The sequence below is a fragment of the Sus scrofa genome, chromosome 4 (assembly GCF_000003025.6).
Source record: "Sus scrofa isolate TJ Tabasco breed Duroc chromosome 4, Sscrofa11.1, whole genome shotgun sequence".
Lineage (NCBI taxonomy): Eukaryota > Metazoa > Chordata > Mammalia > Artiodactyla > Suidae > Sus > Sus scrofa.
In genome coordinates this window covers 20531719-20553338 of record NC_010446.5, presented here as the reverse complement: position 1 = coordinate 20553338, position 21620 = coordinate 20531719, and the positions used below count along the sequence as shown (strand labels likewise).

The 21620-nt window shown below is 44.1% G+C and overlaps 1 protein-coding gene across 4 annotated transcripts in view; it reads right to left on the bottom strand.

The window, feature by feature from the left end:
• The window catches only part of SAMD12 (sterile alpha motif domain containing 12), a 427167-nt gene that overhangs the window by 17442 nt on the left and 388105 nt on the right, over window positions 1-21620 (bottom strand). For 2 of the 4 annotated variants that reach the window (XM_021090580.1, XM_021090581.1), the window contains exon 6: window positions 1031-4093. The exons of 1 other annotated variant lie outside the window; for it this stretch is intronic. In XM_021090580.1, the coding sequence (XP_020946239.1) occupies window positions 3978-4093 (116 nt within the window). In that variant the 3' untranslated portion in view covers window positions 1031-3977. Of the gene's footprint in view, window positions 1-1030; window positions 4094-21620 lie in introns of those variants that run through there. One more of the 4 variants, XM_021090576.1, reaches the window with a different exon arrangement.

Sequence of the window (21620 nt, the reverse complement as noted above, 5' to 3'; positions counted from 1 at the left end):
TCTATCTATCTATCATCTTTAGATAGATCGATCAGTCCATTTATCTACAAGACATATGTTGATATATATGACTATATATAATATGAAAAAAAATATATATATCCAATAGCTCCTATTGGCTCTGTTTCTGGGGATAACATCGACTAACACAGAGTCTATAGACCACAACTACTGTAATACTAAGCATTGTCAGTAACCAGGTACTTACTATATGGTGAATAACATGCTAAGAATGTGTCCATTTTGCAGCAACCTGAGGAAGTAGATACCATGGTCTCACTCTACAGAAGAAGACGAAGGTCAGGTTTGGGGGTAATAAATGACCTAAGACACCTTCTGGCCAGGCTGTGACCCTTGCTCTGGTTATGACATCTTAGGGGCTTATTGACTCCACCGCTGCTAAGCAGACACGCAAGATCCCAAGGCCTCCCTGGGAAGATTTTCAGGCAATCGTTTATACCCAGACGGGTAGGAAGGTCTCGGCTTCCATCTCCCACCCTTTCAGCCTCGATTTTATGGCTTCCATTAGAATGTGATGGGCTCCTGATACTAAAAGGAGCTGGCTTTGCTGTCCTCATTGGCTTCACTTGCTGCCTCTCTCTAGGGAGTTTGAGGTTTCAGGAGATGGGTGAAACTTGACTATTATCTCTTTCTCCCTCTCTCTCTCTGTCTCTCTCTCTCACACACACATTCTGAGAGAGAGAGAGAGAGAGAGTGAGACAGACAGACAGAGACAGAGAGAATTCACTGTGCGAAAGCTGCCTCTCTCCTTTTCCTCACCCCTAGCAGAAATAAAAAACAAAATAAGTGATATGGGAGTTCCCGTCATGGCACAGTGGTTAACGAATCTGACTAGGAACCATGAGGTTGCAGGTTCGATCCCTGGCCTAGCTCAGTGGGTTAGGGATCCGGCGTTGTCGTGAGCTGTGGTGTAGGTCGCAGATGCGGCTTGGATCCCGCATTGCTGTGGCTGTGGCGTAGGCTGGTGGCTACAGCTCCAATTCAACCCCTAGCCTGGGAACCTCCATATGCCATGGGAGTGGCCCTAGAAAAGGCAAAAAGACAGAAACAAACAAACAAACAAAAAAAGCAAGTGATACCGTATTTTTTTCCTTACTCTATTCCAAATAAGACTGCTAGTCTACACCAGGAGGCTCAAGAGCCTCTCAGAAATTGACTCTGGTTCCTATGGGTTCAGTTGAGTCTCTGGATTCCAGGGTTTTAAGACCTCTGTCATTTCAGCCTGAGGTTTGCAAACCTGACTGCACCAGACTCACCTGGAGGAGCTTCTTAAAATTTTATTTTTTTACCTAGCCTTTCTCCATTTTTACTTATTGAGGGTCCAGAGGAGGTCTAGAAAGCTCTGTGTTTAACAAGTGGCTAGGTGATTCTCATGAAGCCAGCTTGGCACAAATCCATGGGAGCACCTATATCTTTCCCCAGTACTTAAATAGCAGTTATTTGTCCTTCAGACAGAGAAAAGTGTGCAGACTGTGGAGGAAATTCGGTTTATTGTCTTGTTCACTTCATGTAATAAAATACCAAGAACCCTGGATAAGACCTAGTGCAGTGATCCAAATACTGGGTTTTAGAGTGAGGCACACCAGAACGGCAAGACCCCAGCAAGGTGGCCAACCCATTCAAAGCCCTGGGGACTTAGGGACAGTCCAGCATCATGGTGTTGTTTAGTTTCTCCAGGCTGGTTCATGCATCAGTCAAGCAGGCAAGGAACAGTTATTCCACTGAGCCCTTACTAAGATGCTGCTTCCCATTGCCTTGGGGGCTGCCGGGCTTGGGGAGGTTCATATGTCTCATTGTACTTATCATACTGCATCAGAAGCACCTGATGATGTGTCTGTCTGTGGACTAAGGCTCCCTCAACTTTGCTGTGCTTGGAAATCCCCTGGGAGAGCTTGGGACAGCCCAGGTTTGGGGCCCCAAAGGAAAAGAATCTGACTCAGTAGGTTCAGAGTAGGCCTGTGAATCTGCATTTCTAACAAGCTAGATTGTTGTTGCTAGCTTGTTGCTAGTCTGAGGACCACACTTTAAGCATCACTGCTCCTAACCCCAAGCTTCTTCAGGCAAAGAATATGTCTTATTCTTTTCTTACTGCAGTGTATGATAGAATGCCTAGACTAGCAAAGGGGCTCTTGAAATGTTTGCTGAATGAATGAATGAATGAATGAATGAACGCGAACCGACATGCATGATGTCATTAGCAATTTCTTAAAGTAAGGGCAGAATTTTTGGGAAGGGCCATAGTATTGTTCTCAAATGAGAGTGGATTTAGGAACGTCAGTGTATGCAAGCCTCTGAACTCTATAAATTATCTGTGATAATTCAGGACACCTATTGTCTCAGGGCATGATTTCCTCAGGAAAATGACAAAACCTTACCCAGCTTTGGGGCCACCTTGAATTAGAAGCCTACGGACAACCGTGGCTACTACCTTGCGCCACATGAATATGAGATGATGCATTTCTGGGAGAAAGTACCCCCAGCCAGATGCTCTCAGCAGGGAGGCATTTGTACAGCCAATTAGTCAGAGGTAACCCCAGTGATTTTATACTCTGCACTGGACAGAGGCAAGCTTCTCAAGTCATTAGATTCCAACAGCCACTCTAAAAGCTCACAGAACCTTCCAGAAGAAAACCTGGCCCACTGGCACAAACAATAATGAATCTTATGAGAGAGCATGAAAACCCTGAAGTTTAATTCCAGGTGCTGTTGAAATCCCCCTCCATCTCCACACTGTCAGACCAGCTGGCAGATTATATTCTGAGGGATGGTTTCCTAATTTCTCTCTTGGCTCCTGTACTCCAGCTCCCTCAGTTACAGAGCAGGGTGGCCTTCATGTTTGTCAAGTAAACACATAAATCCAGTTTCTTTTCCTTTTTCGCTCCTTTAAGTTCATATATACCCCTCTTTGTCTTCCTAGTTAATCTTTAATCTGAAGGGCCTTTCTGTTGACCAATACAATAGCTTCTTCACTAGAAAAATGTTCTCTAAGATTCACTTATTCTGAAAAAGTATGTTCAAAAAAATTCTTCAGATCCTGCAGCTTCTCCAAGAGAAAGGAAAAAAAGTGCACTTTTTAAGCAGTAGAAGAGATATATTTAGTGTCCTAGTGTTTCTCCTTTCGCATGCCAAGTCTCAAGGGGCTAAAGTGCTTATTTTTGAAATAATGCTATACAAGCTACATAAATATGAACAAATAATGCTGAGAACAATCAGGGATTTCACCATACAGAATCCTAGAGGGGAAGGGTATTTTAGAACTGTGCTACTCAAATTTGAATATGCCTGAGTCACTTGGGTGTCTCAAAATTCGGATCATGCAAACCTAACAAGGTCTCAGGTGACACCAACGCTGCTAGGCGGTACACCACACTTTGAGTGGCAAGGCCGCAGAGTTCCTTAATCTAGAGCAGCACTGACCGATGGAGCTTTCTGCAATGATGCAAATGTTCTATAGCTGCTTTGTCCAATATGGCAGCCATGAGCCACCTGGCTACTGAGCACTTGACATCTGGCTCGTTGTCTCCAGGAAATTCATGTTACATCTTATTTTTTAATTCGTGTTCATTTAAATGGCCAGTGTACCTAGTGGCTACCATACTAGACAGCTGCTTTGTAGCTTTGGAAACACAGACCGAGAAATGTAGTTAAAAAAAAGTTTCGGAAAGAAGAAATCTAAAAGGCAAGAAGAAGCCATACTCTTTTTCACCCATTTTGTAAATTTGTGCTGATTCCCACCCTCCCCTCTTTCTGCTTTCTGTATGGAGGGCTCAAGGCTCCCCCACCCCGCCCCATTCTCCATCATGTTCCCAGAATCATCCTCTAAACAAAATAGTAATTAGGAAAGGCTTTATAAACGTTCTAAAGTGCAGCAGATTATCTTGTTTACATAAACTGTTTTACATTGGCAATACCAAGCAAGAAGTCTTATGAGAAACATTCTTTAGTTATGGGCCCTTTCACCTTGGGGTATGTCTAGCAGGATTCTGAAGACAGGCTCCAAGGTTTTCTCTCTGCTCTGGGTTTTGGCCCTTTGGCCTGGAACACAGGAGCAAACGCAAGCAGTCCAGACAGTCTAGAAAAGTTCAAAAGGAAAAAGAGCTCAGTTCAAGTTGAGTTCCCCCAAATGAGAAAATGCTGAGGGTGGGGAAAGGGTAGGGCTTAGTTTTGTCTAAACTGGATTCGTCAGCTCTCAGCATGCTACAGTCCACATTGCAGTTAATGATGTTTGGGGATCTTTCCCGGGCTGCTGAGTACTAATTTCCATTGAGGAAAAAGTTATGAGGCTTGGATGTCTTCATGATAAGATAATTTCTCTATATTGGCGGTGCTACAAAGCACGTTGCTATGAAACTCTGCGGATTGGGCTATTTCTTTTGTGTACACAGTTTTCCCTTAAAGAATCCACTTGGCATGGGCTGCAAACCTGCTTGGGGACCCTTGTGATTAATTGCTTGAACTGGCTGGTGGCCATGAGCAGGATCTTGCAATTCACCAAGTTCTATACAGAATTATGAAACTGAAGGTTTACTGGGATTTCAGGTAATAGAGCCCAGATGTCCAAGACTATGATGTTTGAAATTATACTGCTGGCCAGGCTTCAGGACTTAAATCTTATCTGTTCCTTGCTTAGTCAATTTCCCTGTTTCCATCTTTATGTCATCTTGGACCAGTCAAATGCTCACGCTTTCACCTTGACCTACTGTATCTAGAGCAGCCATTCATGTACAGGCACCTGTAGTCCACAGACTGGAGATACGTGGGCTCCCTCCCTTCCTGGCTAGACCCTTAGGATTACCTTTTCACCAAGGATATGGTCACGAACAGCCCTCCCTCCACCTTGCCGCTATGCAGCGCTTAACTTCCAAAGTGCATTTTATTCTGTCAGGGTCCAGGAGAAATATGCTAGGACAGGTGTTATTATCTCCATGTGAGGAGGAGACCAAGGTATACAGAAGAGAAGGGATAATAATAATAATTAACATTTGTGGGACGTTTATGTGCCAAGGAGGACTGTTCGCATGGGGACTTCCATGTGGCATTTCCCGAAAGCTTCATAAAAGCTTTGAGGTTGGTATGATAATCAGCGCCGCTTTGAAACCCAGAAAACTAAGGCACACAGAGGTCAGGTCACACTGCTGATACCTGATGGAGCCTGGATGGGAGCAGGTACTCTGGCTCTTAGTTACTATGTGCTGCCTCCTCCCTAAGGAAGTATCGCCAGCATCACAGACAAGCCCTGGAGTTGGCTGGTGCTTATGCAGCATCCGTTTTACATCATTTTACACAATGGAAGACAAATCCCAGGCACTTTTCTAACAGGAGCCCTCTTATGCCCCTCTGCTCTATCCCTCTCCAGAGCAACGCCACCTCTTGAGGGGTCTGAGCAGAGGAGCAGGCATCTGCTTAATGGCACCCCATTCAGGAACACAGGGCTTAATATTACAGGCCCTTTGTGATCACAGTTCAGCCCATCCTTCCAGATTGATCCACCCCGTCTTCCAGTCCCAGTAACAGATGGGATTTGTCCCATCTGCCCTTCCTTTGTTTACATGGTTTCTACTTCTTTCTTCATCCTCCTGCCCACAATCTCCCCTTCTTACCGGGCCAGTGCAGGAAGGCATCACATATTCCCATAAGCGTCTTTCTCCCTGTTCGGAACCTCAGAAAGACTTCACCAAAGGGATGGTTCAACAAGTGGAATAAACACCTCTTTTTTTTTTTTTTCTTTCTATGGCACACCTGTGGCATATGGAAGTTCCCAGGACAGGGGTCGAATCAGAGCTGCAGCTGTGGCCTATGCCACAATCACAGCAACACTGGATCCAAGCTGCATCCCAGAGCTGCACCACAGCTTACAGCAATGCTGGATCCTTAACCCACTGAGCGAGGCCAGGGATGGAACTGCATCGGGTCCTTAACCCACTGAGGCACACCCTCAGGACACACTCTCACCTTACATTACTTTTGGATTGCTGTACCAGGTGCTATGTGAAACACTGGGGATGCAAAGATGAATAACAAACAGCCCTTGTCACTGTCCCAGGAAACTTCGGGTCTATGGAGTGTTTGCACAAAGCAAAGCCATTATTACCTAAGTGTCCTGCATGAAATTACAGAAGGAGGGGTGCCCATCGCTGGGATGGCTGGGAACTCTGCCCAACCCTCGTCCCCCCTCCTGATTACGGAAACTTCACATGCAAAGAGCTTGTATTTGATACTTCTTTGTACTGACCCGAGCACTCTGCAGTCTCTCAACGGAACAACTATAGGATACATAATCAAGGCCATCATAGAAGCGGTGGAGTCGCTCTCACTATGGCAGGAGTTGTCCAGAAACCTTCGCTCTTCCTGTCTTTTCAGTGGAGACCCAGGACAAGGAGTCAGGCCCTTGCCGGCCCTCACGGCAGGCCCACAATTGCGCTGGCCCAGGCAGGAGCAGTGAGAGGAAGCTCCTGGCATTTCCTTAGCGTCAGTGAGCAGCAAATGGCCCAAACCTTAGCTCTTGTCTGCAAGGGCCAAGGAGTGTTTAATGAACTGCCTTAAAATTACAGTTTGGGTATGTCTTCCTAAAACCTACTTCTGTCTTCAAGAGTTGGGAAATCATTTTTAAAATGACTCCTATTTTGGAGTCGTGGCACAGCAGAAACCAATCCAACTAGGAATGGGGTTGTGGGTTTGATCCCTGGCCTCGCTCAGTGGGTTAAGGATCCGGCGTTGCCGTTAGCTGTGGTGTAGGTCACAGACATGGCTTGGATCCAGTGTTGCTGTGCCTCTGTACAGCTATAGCTCTGATTCGACCCCTCGTCTGGGAACCTCCATATGCCACGGGTGTGGCCCTAAAAAGACAAACAAAAACAAAAACAAAAACTCCTATTTCAGAGCAGTTACTCTCATTAGGATTACATGACCGTTATAAAATCTCTCTGCACAAGTAAGCTTTTTTCTGTCTTACTCTTCTTGATAGGACTGTGAGGGAATCCTGGGTGGTGGCCCAGCCCCATGAGAATTCTCTCTAAATTGGAGTTTGGGGAGTTCCCATCGTGGCACAGTGGTTAACGAATCCGACTAGGAACCATGAGGTTGTAGGTTTGATCCCTGGCCTTGCTCAGTGGGTTAGGGATCCAGAGTTGCCATGAGCTGTGGCGTAGGCTGCAGATGTGGCTCGGATCCCGAGTTGCTGTGGCTCTGGCATAGGCTGGTGGCTATGGCTCTGATTCAACCCCTAGCCTAGGAACTTCCATGTGCCATGGGAGCGGCCCAAGAAATGGCAAAAAAAAAAAAAGAATTGGAGTTTGGTCTGGGGATACTGCAGCAGCCCTGCATTCATATTTGTGAAGTTAACTGGAAACAAGGGGGGGAATGGCTGTCACCACACAACACTTCATATCTTTCCAGAACCACCAATCTGTGTTGCCCTACAATTTTAAGGAATCACTGAGGGATAATGAAAACTGATTCTTCTATTTGCTGGTGTTAAGTCTGGTCAAGTTATTCAACCTCTCTGAGCCACAGCTTCCTCATCTATAAAAGGAGGGAATTCACGTGCAGTTTGTAGCTGTTTTGGTGAAAACTGTTATATTTCATTGGATCTAAGGTGCATTTTTTTACATGTACCACTGAGAAAGGAAGAAAAAAAAAAACGCTGCTCAGGGATCTAGGACACAATGCTTTTTTGGACAGTCCTGTATAAGGCATGATTTTCATCTTTTGTTTCCTTGTGATTTCTTTCATTTGCTCTGAAGGACCTGGCAATTTCTCTGCCTTTAGGTATAAGCTTCGTGCATGATAAGCAAGCCCTTTGCCTGCATCCTAGTAATAAAATCAACCACTATCTACTTGTGATATCTTCCTACTTGTGCTTTACAAAACCATGTGAAGTTTTGAAAAAATTGCTCCAATGTCAAACATTTGCCTTGCTGATGGAGCTCTACTTCCGTGGCTTTTGGCATTCAGGGTAAATTTTTGCTTCAGTGCTAAATTATAGTGTAAAGTTTCTGAAGATATTTTAAAATAGCAATTAAACTCAACAGGTGGAGTACTAATAGTATATATAACTCGAGTGAAGTGATGAAAATATGCACAGTCACAGTGAAATTCATGCACATAAAATTGCCATATGACCTCCAGGGACAAGACTGCCTGGACTGTAAAATGTACAATTCAGAAATGTTAGAATACAAAAGAAAGTATATCTCAGAAGCAATAAAATCCAGTAAATAAAAGAACATGTATTATGGGTCTTAATCTATATACCTAATAGATGTTCAACAAATCTCAAATTCCTTTCCATTGAATAATGGAGAATGGTGAAATCTCAAGAGGGCATGGAAGCTAGAACTTATACGATTGGATTTAAATTTGACTCTTCTTGGATAAAATTTACATTTCAGAAAATACAAAACATGAAGAGCCTCCACAGAAATCAAAGTACTTTTCCATATGCTGTGTGAGAGATGGCTGCAAATTCTTGTCACAGCTCCTCTTCCTACCTACCCACTGGGGTCGTTTTTTCCCTACTCTCTTGAATCTAGGCCATGTATTGGACTACTTTTTTCCAGTAGAATATGGCAGAAACCATCTTGGACCGTTCTGGGCTTAATCTTGAGGAAGATTGAGAAGTTCTGCTTCTTCTTCCTTCAAATGCAGTCGCCATGCTATGAGGAAGCTGAGGAGCTACATGGAAAGGCCCACATAGATAAGAACAGAGGCACCCAGCTGATATCTTAGCTGAACAACCAGCTAACTGCCTTGACTGGCTTTCTAGCCATTTGAGGGTGCCATCTTGAATGTGGATCTCCCAGCCCCAGCTGATAGTGTATGTGGAAAAAAAAAAAAAAAAGAGTTCCCTGCTGAACCTTGCCCAAATTGCAAAATCACAGTCAAGTCGTGTTGTTGTTTTGAACCTCTAAAATATGGGGCAGTTTTTATGCAGAAATTGATCATTGAAATTTACTACCTTGTTCATTGATGCTCTGAGCAAGATCTATGCAAGAACCTTAAAGACTTGGAAGTGAATCCAGATCTTCTGACTCCTGGACTGAGGCTCCTGCGTCATTATTTTCTACACTGGGGTGATTAGGGCTAAGCAGGGCTTGTAAAGGGCTCTGACTCCCTTACTCCTTAGTTTTCATCTGACTCTACGCTGATAGGGGTACACAGCTTAAAATTTACTCCAATTTCTTTATTCCAGAAATCTGCAGATCACCAATGAAATTTTTAAGAATGTCCTTCCCTCTCCCTCAAGGAGTATTGCGTGCATCACTGGAAATCCTTAAAAGAGTTGAGTTCTGGTGGGTTCAGGAAAGAAACAGAGTAGAATTAAACACTCAAGAGAAGTTTCTCTATCTCTCTCTCTCCTCCACCCACCCACCCACCCACACACACCACTAAATCTTAAATGTTACTTGGATTTGAGAGTGGAGTTCATAAATTAGATGCAAATGTGCTTGTGCCATTTCCAAGCTTTCTTAGAATCCAGTGGTGGCCTTGAGGAATAACATCCTAGCGGAAAAGCCAAGAGTTGCTGGGGACTCATCTCAGTCATGGACTATTCAGAATGGAATCCCAAGAAGACATAGATCACTTTGCTGAAAGATTAAAACGTGCAGTAGAACCAGTCATGCCCCTGTGACAGAAAGGCTTCATATCAAGACAGAAGTCTGGCTGATCACAATGTCACTTTAGACAGCACTCAAGTATATTTCACATTGTTGTTCACTTTCCATGCCAGAATGACACCTAGCAGCCGGTGTGCCGAGGCTACGGTTTCTGCCACATGTTAGAATGAATGGTAAGACTGTGTGCCCTTGGTAGAGACATCTATGTCTCAAGAGGCAACGCTGTCAAGCATTTCCTATTGCACTGCGATGTTCAGCTAAGGAGGCTTAAGGAGACAGATCTCCTTTGTCTCAGGGAAACTCCAAATAATCACTGAAGCAGGAAGCCTTTTGATAGGCGTATATGCGGGACGCTGTCTACCATGGGTATGGATGTTAGAAACTTGGTGTTTATTTTGGAAATCAAAAAGGGGAGGGAAAGTAGACTTAGCATTGAATTTAATATAAATAGCTGGTGTTTATCTTTGCTTTAAAGCTAGAACACTCATGACATTGTAATTCCTTCCCCTGGCTGGCTGGCTGGTGACAAAGTGACCATTTCTTAGTGAAATCAGTTGTGTAGGAGACAGTGCCTTACAGCATACTGATATCATAAATAAGAGGAGACGGTACAGTGAAATGATGGCTGATGGTAGAGGCTAGATAGTACTGCTACTCAGGTGAGAGGTCAAACAAGAGACCAGGCTGTTGCTGCAGTTGTTAGATGCAAGGAAAAATTATTTGAGGCACTGAAAAAAATCTGAATAAGAATGATCAAGTTACAGAAACATAACTTTCTACAAATGAAAATCTTACTATTTCAGTTACACACACACACACACACACACACACACACACGCGTATAAACCAGTTATAGTCAAATTCCTCTATTTCAAAAGTTAGTGCCTGGCAATTTCAATAATCTAGAACAGGTGTTGGAAAACTATAGCACCTATAAAGCAAATCCAGCCCACCACCTGTTTTTATAAATCAAGTTTCATTGGCTCACAGCCACACCCATCCGTTTCTGTTTTGTCTATGGCTGCTTTCAAACTACAATGGAAGGGCTGAGTTGCTGCTGTGAGATCATATAGCCCACAAGGCCCAACACATTTACTATGGTTCTTCACACAAAAAGTTTGCTGACTCCCAATGTAGAATACCGAAATAAAATTTGTATTGGTGAAAAGGCTGTAAGAAGATTATACATTGCAAGGAAAATAGTTGTTACCACCTACTCTCTACTCCATGGATATACATGAAATACCCTTTCATCCTCCTTCAGACCAGTTTCATGAAAGATGATAGCAGGAGAGAAAGCAGCAAGGACCCACAGACGGTATCATTTGGGAGAGGACTGAAGAAACAGAAAAAGTCCTGAATTGCAGCAGTCTGGGGCCATTTAGCATAGAGGTGCCTGTACCTCAGCTTAATAAACTTATGTGCAAAATGAGACATTTATAAAATCTATTACAGTGCTTAAAAGAGTAAGTTTCAATGATCCCCAAAGCTATTAAGTCTTGGAGCTTATTCCTAAAGTTTCTTGATAAATAAAGTATCAGCCATGCATGAATGTGGTGGGAGACTTCAGGAGACCAGTGATACGACTTCATGTGTGTCACGTGCAGTATATGTAAATGTTCCTTCGCTATACCCCCACCCCCTGCATTAATTTTTTCCTTTCCAGTGCCTGGTCTCAGTCTTCATCTCTTAGGCCCTTGAAACAGTTTTGTTCTTCTGCTCTTTCAAATGCTCTTACCACATAAGTCTCCCCTGCAAAACTGTCTGCTCATCAACACATACTAAATGAATATCCACTATGGGCAACAGATTGTGCTGGATTCTGAAGGAGGCCTGGAGCTGGGTAAGGGCATTTTTGCCCATGAAGTGTGTAATATATCAGGGAGGAAAGACAATATACTCATACAGGTGACCCTGGCACAACATGGTTTGAACTTTCATGGGTCCAGATATACATGAATTTTTCTCAATAAATAATACACTTAGCCCTCTGGAGCCATGGGTTCCACATCTGAGGATACAGACAGCCAACTATGGAACTGGAGCATCTGAGGATTCTGGGACTGTGGCACTTCCTGGAACCAATTCCCCCCGCCCCCCAGATAATGAGGGATGGCTATGGAAAAATAATTTATGGTCTAAGGTATGAGTTGATGGGGGAGGAAGTGATTGCTGTTGCATAAATTGGTCCTAAGAGGGTGGCATTTGCACCAAGCCTTGAAGGAAAGGAGAAAAGAGGGCAAGGTCACTGTAGGGATTAGCATGGCCAACTGCATTCAAAGACACCCTGGGGCTCCACGATCCTCACGAGATAAATCCTGGGGTACTAGGCTGTACCTGAGGCTCTCCATAATCCCCACTGGTTCTGCCTGTGCCTTCAACAGCATCCCTCGTAAAAGCTGCTGAGCTTAGGGAAGAGAGCCCTTTGCGAGTGCTCTCTCACACACACATTCCTTTTTAAAATTTGTATTTTATTTTTTTAAATCTTACTTTAATTTTTTGCTTTTTAGGGCCGCAGGTGCAGCATATGGAGGTTCTCAGGCTAGGGCTTGAATCAGAGCTATAGTCGCTGGCCTACACCACAGCCACAGCAATGCAGGTCCAAGCCGTATCTGTGACCTACACCACAGCTCATGGCAATAACAGATCCTTAACCCACCAAGCGAGGCCAGGGATTGAACCGCATCCTCATGGATACTAGTCGGATTCGTTTCTGCTGTGCCACAATGAGAACTCCCACTTTCCTTTTCTTATATTATCTTCCATCATGGTCTCTCCCAAGAGACTGAATATTTACGTGCTTAGGTTGTTTCCATGTATTGGGTATTGTGAATAGTGTGCTGCCCACACTTTGGGGGCATGCTTTCCTAACACCAAGAGAAGCTTTCTGTCCCTCATGCTTATCCCAACTCTATTATGGTTAGCCCAACTTCTCCACAGGGCCTCACCATGGGCCCTACTCCATGGGTCCTATGAGTCAGGACTAGCAGGCACATGGACTAGCACAGCTCATGGCCCAAGTTCTGCAAAACCAAAGATGGGCATCTATTTCCCCTTCCTTCGAATCCATGTCGGCCTTTGTCTGCTTTGAACAGTGGAGAATGGAGCCACGATGAAGCCAGTTCTAGGACTGGCCCATTAGAGAGGTCTGTCCCCAGGAGGACAAGTGCACCAATTGCTGGCTTGGGTGTTAACCTGCTACACAGGGCACCTCAGTGCTGGTGCTCAAGATGTTTACTTAGTCTGCTATGGATCAGTAATAAGCAGTTCACAGCCTGGCACTGGTCTGCCACCCACACTTTAAATAGCACTGCTCTGGTCTAACTTTATCTCATCTCAGGCATTTTCTTTTGAGGGGGAGGGGAGACTGCTTTTTTTTTTTTTTTTTTTTTTTTGGCCACACCTGCAGCATGCAGAAGTTCCTGAGCCAGGGACTGAACCTGAACCAAAGCATGCAACACTGGGTCTTAACTGCTAGGTCCCCAGGGAACTCTCTTCTTAGCATCTTTAAAGCACTCTGTGACTTTTTAGGGGCTGAAAGCTGGTGGCATGTAGGCCAAATTGTAATTAATTGGCAATGTACAAAAATGGAGAGGTTTATACTTGGAAAAATTGGTAGTTGTGGCATCATTGTCCCACATGCTCCAACGACAAGAAGTGGCTGGAGCGGAGGAGAGCTGCCTCTTTAGATGCTGCACAAATTCCCCGGTTCTCTGCATCCCCTGTCACACTTTTGACTGTTCTCCGAAGGCGCCCCCCTCTCTCCTTTTGGTGCTTACCTGAGCCCTGCGGGCATCTTGTTGGCCACAATGGTCTATGACGTGCATTTCGCCACTTTAATTATATTATTGCATCCTCTAATTGCTTGCTTGTATTCACATGTAGATGCAAATTTCCAGAGGGCACACAACCGTGCCCAGGGTTTCTGCTTGGTCTTTCTCAGTAGACAGCACAGTGCTATGCACACAACAAGCACATGCTTAATAAATATTTTGAGAAGAACTGAATGAACCCACGATCTATTTATACACCTAAAAGGCAAATAAATCCTAAACCAAATATAGAATGTAATTTGGTTAATGCTCTGGTGGATTAAAGCAGCTGCGTATTTCTTTGACACTCCTCCTGGTGAGAGATGGGCATCTATTTCCCTTTCCCTTGAATCTGTGTTGGCCTTTGTCTGCTTTGAACAGTGGAGAATGGAGCCATGATGAAGCCAGCTCTAGGAGTGGCCCATTAGAGATGGACAGTTTTGTTTTTTTTTTCCCCCCTTGGTCCGTTGAGATGTCTGACTACCCTTCAGGAGAGACCACATGGAGAAGACTTAAGAATCTAAGGGGCAGGAAGGGGGAGAGGAGGGGGGTAGGCAGAGCCAAGTCTGAAGGCCTTCCTTGCCAAAGAACCAGGATCATCAACAAATCTATCTTAGACCAGCCCTGCCACCAGCTGAAAGCCACAGAGGAACCACCTTCAATGCCATATAAAGCTGAAGAGTTGCTTAGCTGAGCCCTGCCCCAATTCCTAACCCTCAGAACTGTGAGATCTTAGGAAACGGTACTTGCTTTAAGCCATCAAGGTTTGAAGGTGGTTTGTGACACGGCAACGGAGACATGAAACAGAATTATCCCCATTTCCACCAGTCATCCGAATGGCATCCTTCCATTCAGAATTCAAGTCCTTTATCTTTTTTTTTTTTTTTTTTCCTTTTCCTTTTAGGGCCGCACCTGTGGCTATGGATGTTCTCAGGCTCGGGGTTGAACTGGAGCAGCAGCTGCTGACCTACACCACAGCAACCCTGGATTCAAACCACATCTGTGACCTATGCCTTAGCTTGCAGCAACACCAGATCCTTAATCCACTGAGCCAGGCCAGGGATTGAACCGGCATCCTCAAGGATGCTATGTCAGTTTCTTAACCCACTGGGCCACAACAGGAATTCCCTTATCTTTTTTTTTAAGTTAGGGTGTATATTAAAAGTGCTAATGTTTGTCTGGCACTCTGGGTAAATAGCTGAGGCTACTCATGCCTGGAGGGACCACCTGGGAGTGTGGCTGTTGAGAGAATCAGTGCTTCCCCCACACACAGCATTTCGAGGGAGTACCTGCTGATGAGTAATTCCGCAGTCACATCCTTCAGAAACGGACGTGGTGAATAATATCTCCTTCTCTACAGCAATTCTGCTGGGCTATTAATTTTTTATTTTATATTTTAGAAAGATATCTATCCATTAGTTGGATCTACATAAATAATCTTGCCCTGAGTCTGTATTTTATGACTTTGTCTAACAGTCTAATAGTCTGTGACTAGCAGGTTGTGGGATATGAAATTTGATAGTCTCTAAGAAATGGTTCCTTTCAGTTGCCAGATTCTAGAAATCTACAGGTCCTTAAGAAGTGTACCTTCTAGGGAGTTCCCGCTGTGGTGCAATGAATTTAAAAATCCAGCTGCAGTGGCTCCAGTTGCTGCAGACATGTGAGTTTGATCCCAGCACAGTGCAGCAGGTTAAGGAGCCGACATTGTGACAGCTATGGCTTAGGTCGTAGCTGTGGCTGAGGTTCAGTCCCTGGCCCAGGAACTTCTATATGCCTCTGGTGTGGCCATAAAATTAAAGGGAGAAAGAAAAAGGAAGTGTATCTTTTAAATAAAATCTTACCTCCTTCCCAAGAGTCTGTTTTTAGTTAATCACTACATTTTTTCTTCTACCATTCTTATCGTGTTACAAAATCAGTTTCCCAAAGAACTGTTCTCAACTATTCTCATGAGCTTCTCGATTTTCTGTTGCAAACCCTGGTAATCATTTGGCAATAATCGTGATTCAAGCACAGAGACAAGATCTAGACTCAGCCTGGGTTGGAAAGGTAATGGAAACAGTTGAGAGTTAATTCAGCCATTCCTGGTAATTTACCCCATTAGATAAATACACAGATCAGAGCCTTTCCAAAGAAAACCTTTTCCACATTTTGATTTGGTCACTTTGCAATTATTTAACCAGTGATTATGCAAATATGCAAAACCTGTTCTTGTGCCAGAGGTTTAAAAAGCAGGAGGGGTGGACCTCCTGTACACAGAGAAGAGATGACACATCAGAGAACATGATGATATGAAGACCTCTGGAATTATTTGCATAGGATTCTCTTTAAAAAAAAAGCCAAGAGGGAACACTTCTGGAAGTTAAATTGAGGGTAAAGAAATGTTTATGAGAAGTGAGGCCCATGGTAAAAAGAAATAAATGAACAATCCACTTCTGTCTCCCCTACAATGTGTTCATGATCTGACTTTTGTAATAATAGAAACAAATTCAAACCTGTGTTAACCAAAAACAATCTCTGCCCACAAGGGGTTCACAGTCTGGTGGGGAGAGAAGGAGAAAGAGAAAGTAACAACACTGCAGTGGGAGGAGTGCCATCTGAGTGGCATCAAAAGCCTGTTAGAAAACACAAGGCATCATTAATTAGGTCCAGAGAGTGAGAAGGGGCCTTCCAGCTGAGTCTCAAGTGCGAGAAGGATATCTCCTCATAGAGCTAGAGGAACAGCATTTCTGGAAGGGAGTTTTGCTTAAGCCAAGATAGGGAAGAATGCAGGAACAGCGTTGTTCCCAGAATGGCAAGGTGTGAACGAATATCAGATATGGCTTAGTCAGAGGATGAGTTCACTGAGCCAGGGGTGGGGTGAAATGAAACTGCAGTGGTTTGCAACCTAATCTAACGTTTGGAACAGGCTCATGAAGAGACATGTACGCCGGGCTAATGAGTTTGGATTTATCATGTCGATGATGGGGAGTTAGGCATCTTTTTAAAGCAGAGGGTGTGCCATGATCCTATTTATGGTTTAGAAACACTCTCTACACCTGCATCATTGGTGGGGTGACCACATTTTTGCCATCGTAGCCGTTTTGCCCTTTTCCATCTGCTGGAGTGAATATTTGGTTACAACTAATTAGAGAAGAGAGCGCCAGGCACACAAGGTCCTTGTTTGCTTTTGCTGAGAACTGTCTCCCTAGCACCAAGCACAGTGCCTGGCACACAGCGGAGGGTCAATGATGACTTGAAGGAATCAAACGAGTGAATATTAATTCATGCAGCCAAGCCAGAGATGAGGAAGGCCCGAGTCACGACAATACCAGTGACAATTGGCAGAAGAGAGGAGCGTTGACATTTCAAAAAAGGAAAATCCTGGGTTAACTCTTAAGAACCACGGCAGGAGAAAGGAAGGGAGTTCAGGGAGGACTTTCAAAGTTTCCAGGCTGGGTGATTGGGGTAAAGCAATTATTAGATAAGCAGGGAGAAGAGGAGCAGAGGTTTTTTTTTTATTTTTTAAATTTATTTTTATTTATTTAATAATAATTTTATTTTTTTAAATAATAATGCCACACCTGCAGCATATAGGAAGTTCCTGGGCTGGAGTCAAATCAGAGCTGCAGATGTAGTCCTATGACACAGCCACAGCCATGCAGGGTCTGAGCTGCATCTGTGACCTGCTGCAGCTTGTGGCAATGAGAGATCCTTAACCCACTGAGCAGGCCAGGGATCAAACCCACATCCTCATGGAGACTATGTCAGGTTCTTAACTGCTGAGCCACAATGGCAACCCTTGCTTTTGTTTTATTGAGGAGGGATGACAATGATTTCGGTTCTCAACATGTATTTGAGGAGTTCCCTGGTGGCTCAGCAGGTTTAGGATCTGCCATTGTCACTGTTGTGGCTCGGGTCACTGCTGTGGTGTGGGTTCCATCCCTGACTTGGGAACTTTCACATGCTGTGGGCGTGGCCAAAACAAAACCCCAAAGCAGACAATCAAAAGAACCTCATGTATCTGAGAAGCCTACAGGACATCTAGGTGGAGCTACCACATGGGCAGAAGGCAGAATGTCATAGAGGAAAACACTGAAATCCAGAGGACCCTGGATTTGGGCTTTGTCACTTACCAGCTCTGTGACCTAGGGCATGTCCTCAGCATCTCTTAACTCAAGTTTTTAACTTAGAAAATGGAAGTGATAAGACTCGCTGCCATAACGAACTCAGAATGATTTTATACTAAGCTAAAATTTAACAATACATTTTAAACTGTATTTTCTTAAATGCATTTGTATTTTTATTTTATTTTTTGGCTGCCCCCTGAAGCATATGGAAATTACTGGGCCAGGGATTGAACCCAGGCCACAGAAGCAATCCAAGCCGCTCCAGTGACAATGCCAGCTCTTTAACCCACTTCGCCACCAAAGAATTCCTAAAAATGAATTTTAAAGGGTAGAGACCTTTTATGAGCACTCTAGTTATTAATATTGTTGTTGCCCTGAAGGACTGTGCTGTACCCCTTAATAGATCCTGGGACTAGTCAATTCAACCTCACAGCATCAGCATCATTAACATCTGACTTGTTAAAACTACAAATAAGTCCTTCTCTTTTGGCCAACGGCCTTGCAAATGGGTGTGACAGCCAAGGAGTCTAAGCACATCATCAGCAGTGGAAATATTCCATAGTGACGTATTCCACTTAAACAGAAAAAGGAGTTATTAATATGAGGATTAGGAGGTGCTGTCTGTTCCTGGTAATGACAAACAACTCACACTCACATAAATGGATTCTCCTGACAGGCTCCGGAGTCTTTCCTCTTTTTCAGAAAGTCAAACACACCTCTCTTATTTGAACCCACCCAGACTTCTAAGCTGCCACTTTCTTCTTCAGCTATCATCTAGGACTTCACCCCTATGCCCCAGGCCTACTGATTCAGTGCCTGATTCCAGGAGGGGTGAGCCACTTCCTGGCAACTTCCCGTAGCTACTGGCTTTCCCCCAGCAGAGGTGGACCCACTGAGTATCCTAGGGCTGAAGATATATCAGCATTCTGACTTCAGGTCAGTTCTGGGTTCTGTGAGAGTCTGGTGGAGAGGAACAGAAAAGGGCCCCCAGTTCTGACGACTGTCTTCAAGATTCCTCATACCAGAGAGTTTCCATCGTGGCTCAGAGGGTTAAGAATTTGACCAGTATCCATGAGGATGGAGGCTCGATCCCTGGCCTTGCTCAGTGGGTTAAGCGTTGCCGTGAGCTGAGTAGGCTGGCAGCATAGCTCCGATTCGACCCTTAGCCTGGGAACTTCTATATGCTGCCAGTGCAGCCCCAAATACATATATGTATTAAAAAAAAAAAAAAAAAAAAGGATTCCTAACATCAGACACACTTGCAACCCTGCCCTGAATTGGAGACAGACCTGTCAGGGACAGTGTTCTGTCAGAGGCCGGCTCTTGTCCCCCAAATGAACCTTAGGCGCGGGTTCCTTGTGGGATGGAAAAGTTGAGTTTCTGAGCAGAATCAATAGGGCGATATCTTTTGCCTGTCTCAAGTTCTCTGATGTGATAGAAAAGCAATAATGTGTCTGGAATGGACTCATAAACAGTTATTCATTTTATGGCATAATAAAAGTACGGCAGGACTGAATTGGGATTTAGGCAAAGAATTGGGCTGGCAGTAAGACGATCTATTTTTTCTTGCCAACTTGCTCACTGTGACATCTTTAATAAATCACCAGTGGCTCCTGACCTCCACTAGAGAAACAGGAATAGGATTGGCAGCATACAGTAGGTCAACAGGTAATGGTAACAACTGTGATACAGAGTGAAGGTTACTATGCGCTAGGCTTGCTTTTTTTTTTTTTATTATTAAAGCATGGTTGATTGACAATGTTGTGCCATTTTCTGCCGTACAGCAAAGTGACCCAGCTCTCTCTCTCCACACACACACACACACACACACACACACACACACACACACACAACTTCTTTTTCTCATATTGTCCCTCATCACATTCTATTTCAAAAGATTAGACACAGTTCCCTGTGTTCTACAGTAGGACCTCATTGCCCATCCATTCTATTTTTTTGTTTGTTTGTTTGTTTTCCTTTTAGGGCTGAACCTGCAGCATATGGAAGTTCCTAGACTAAGAGTTGAATTGGAGCTACAGCCACCGGCCTACGCCACAGCCATGGCAACGCCTGATCCTTAACCCACTGAGCAAGGCCAGGGATGGAACCTGCATCCTCATGGATACTAGTCAGGTTTGTGACCCTCTGAGCTACAATGGGAACTCCGTGCCCATCCACTCGAAATGTAATAGTTTACATCTACGAGGGTCTCTTCTTCAATGAACAGAATAGAAAAAAAGAATTATTCCTAGACTCATGTTCTAGTGAGAGGAAAGACATAAACAATACACAAAAAGGGAAATTATTTTGTATGTTGGAAATGGAGAGGTGCTGTCTTAAGGGAAAACACAGAGTGGCTGAGGTGGATTTGGAGCCAGAGAGTGGATGGGAGTGTTCCAGGCTCTTGAGAGGTCTGGACTCTAGCTCTGGCTAGCGAGTCCCCGCATTCATAACACATAAATCATACTGTGCTCGGGTCACGGGTGGCGGTGATGACTCAGTGACGTCAAGGAAGAAAAAGCACTTGAGCATTCAAATCTTACTATTACTATCTTTATTTCTCATCTCAACTACTTAGACTCCTGAATCAAGATTCTCAGATCAAAAGGACTACAGAGACAAAGGGCCATGTTTTAAAATTACAAAGAAAACCAAGGATATAGTTTAGTCCAGGTGGTTTGTTTCAAGATATGGCCCATTATGGAAATTAAAGCGATGCTTGCAGAAACAGAAGCATCTCTAAGGTTCACCCAGGACAGACATCTGCAGGCTAAGGTTTTAGTTCCAGCAGTAAAAACAAAGCAAAACAAAACAAAGAGAGAAAAACATTTAAAAAGATTTATCAGTTTTAAAACAAAGCTTTTGAATTTTATAACAGGCCTAACGAGCCTCCAGAGGCTGGCTCTTTGGCGAATGACACACCTGAACAATAATCAGAAAAGGTAAAATTGCCTCCTCTGGGTATTGACGTTAACAGATTTGACTTTTTCTTTGTCATGCCAGGAACACAGCGCTTCTGGCAGAGGTGTGAATTTCAGTGCCTCGCTTGCAGAACTGCTGACCTCTGTGGGAAATGTTTAAGTCCTTTGATGTTACTTATTGTTGAGCAAACAGTATTTCTGGCACTAAAAACATTTTGGGTTTATATGTTTCCATCAATCTTTATTCAATGACATTATCATGGCTCACCTATTACAGATATTTCTCAACTGAGACTTCTTGAAAGGGCAGAGGATTGGAGAGAGTATATATTGAAATGACCAAAAGATTTTGTTGCTTCCCCCACCCCTGCCTTTTGCTTACAGAGGTCATAAAATCACTCCTGGGAGAAGACTTTTTTATTAGAAAACAGTAAAAGTATCTCTCCTTGGCCTTCGTCCTATATTAGGTAAATGTTGCACATCTTGAAGCTAAAACTATCAAAAAAAAAAAATCAGGCCTCCTTCCCTCCCGTCTCCCTTCCTCCCTCCATCCCTCCTTCCTCCCTTCTCTTCCCCTCTTCCCTCTCCCGTCTCCTTCCCTCCTTCCTTCTCCCTCCCCCTCTTCACAGTATATTAGATGTTTGCTATGTTCTAGGTGCTGTGCTATACCGGCACAGACATAAAACCCAAGAGTCATAACTCCTTCTGCCTCTGACCATGAGGCTGGGTTGTCCAGAACCTAAAAGAAGGTCATTCCATTAATGTGATAGAGAACTTGGCCTAGCTTTCCCAATGCTGGGGCAGCAGGATCATTAACTACACTAACTGCTTGCAGGGGAATAGGGTTAAAGGGCCATAACATTGCTGACTCTCAACTAAGTCCCCCAAAGACCATGTTAAGTGATTTAGGCAAGTTGATTTCAACTCAGCTAAACTTGATAAAGGGACTCCTGAGAAACAAGTTGGGCCCAGAGGTGCAAGGATGAGGATTAAACCATCCCTGTCTTCAAGGAGCTTCCAGTTCAAGTCACATACGAGCTTGACCTCTGGCTTGACTCAGAGCTTGACCTCTGGCTCATTAAAAACAGCAAAGCAGCTCTGTAAGAACACATGATGAGCTGAAGGTCTGAGAAGGGAAGTAAG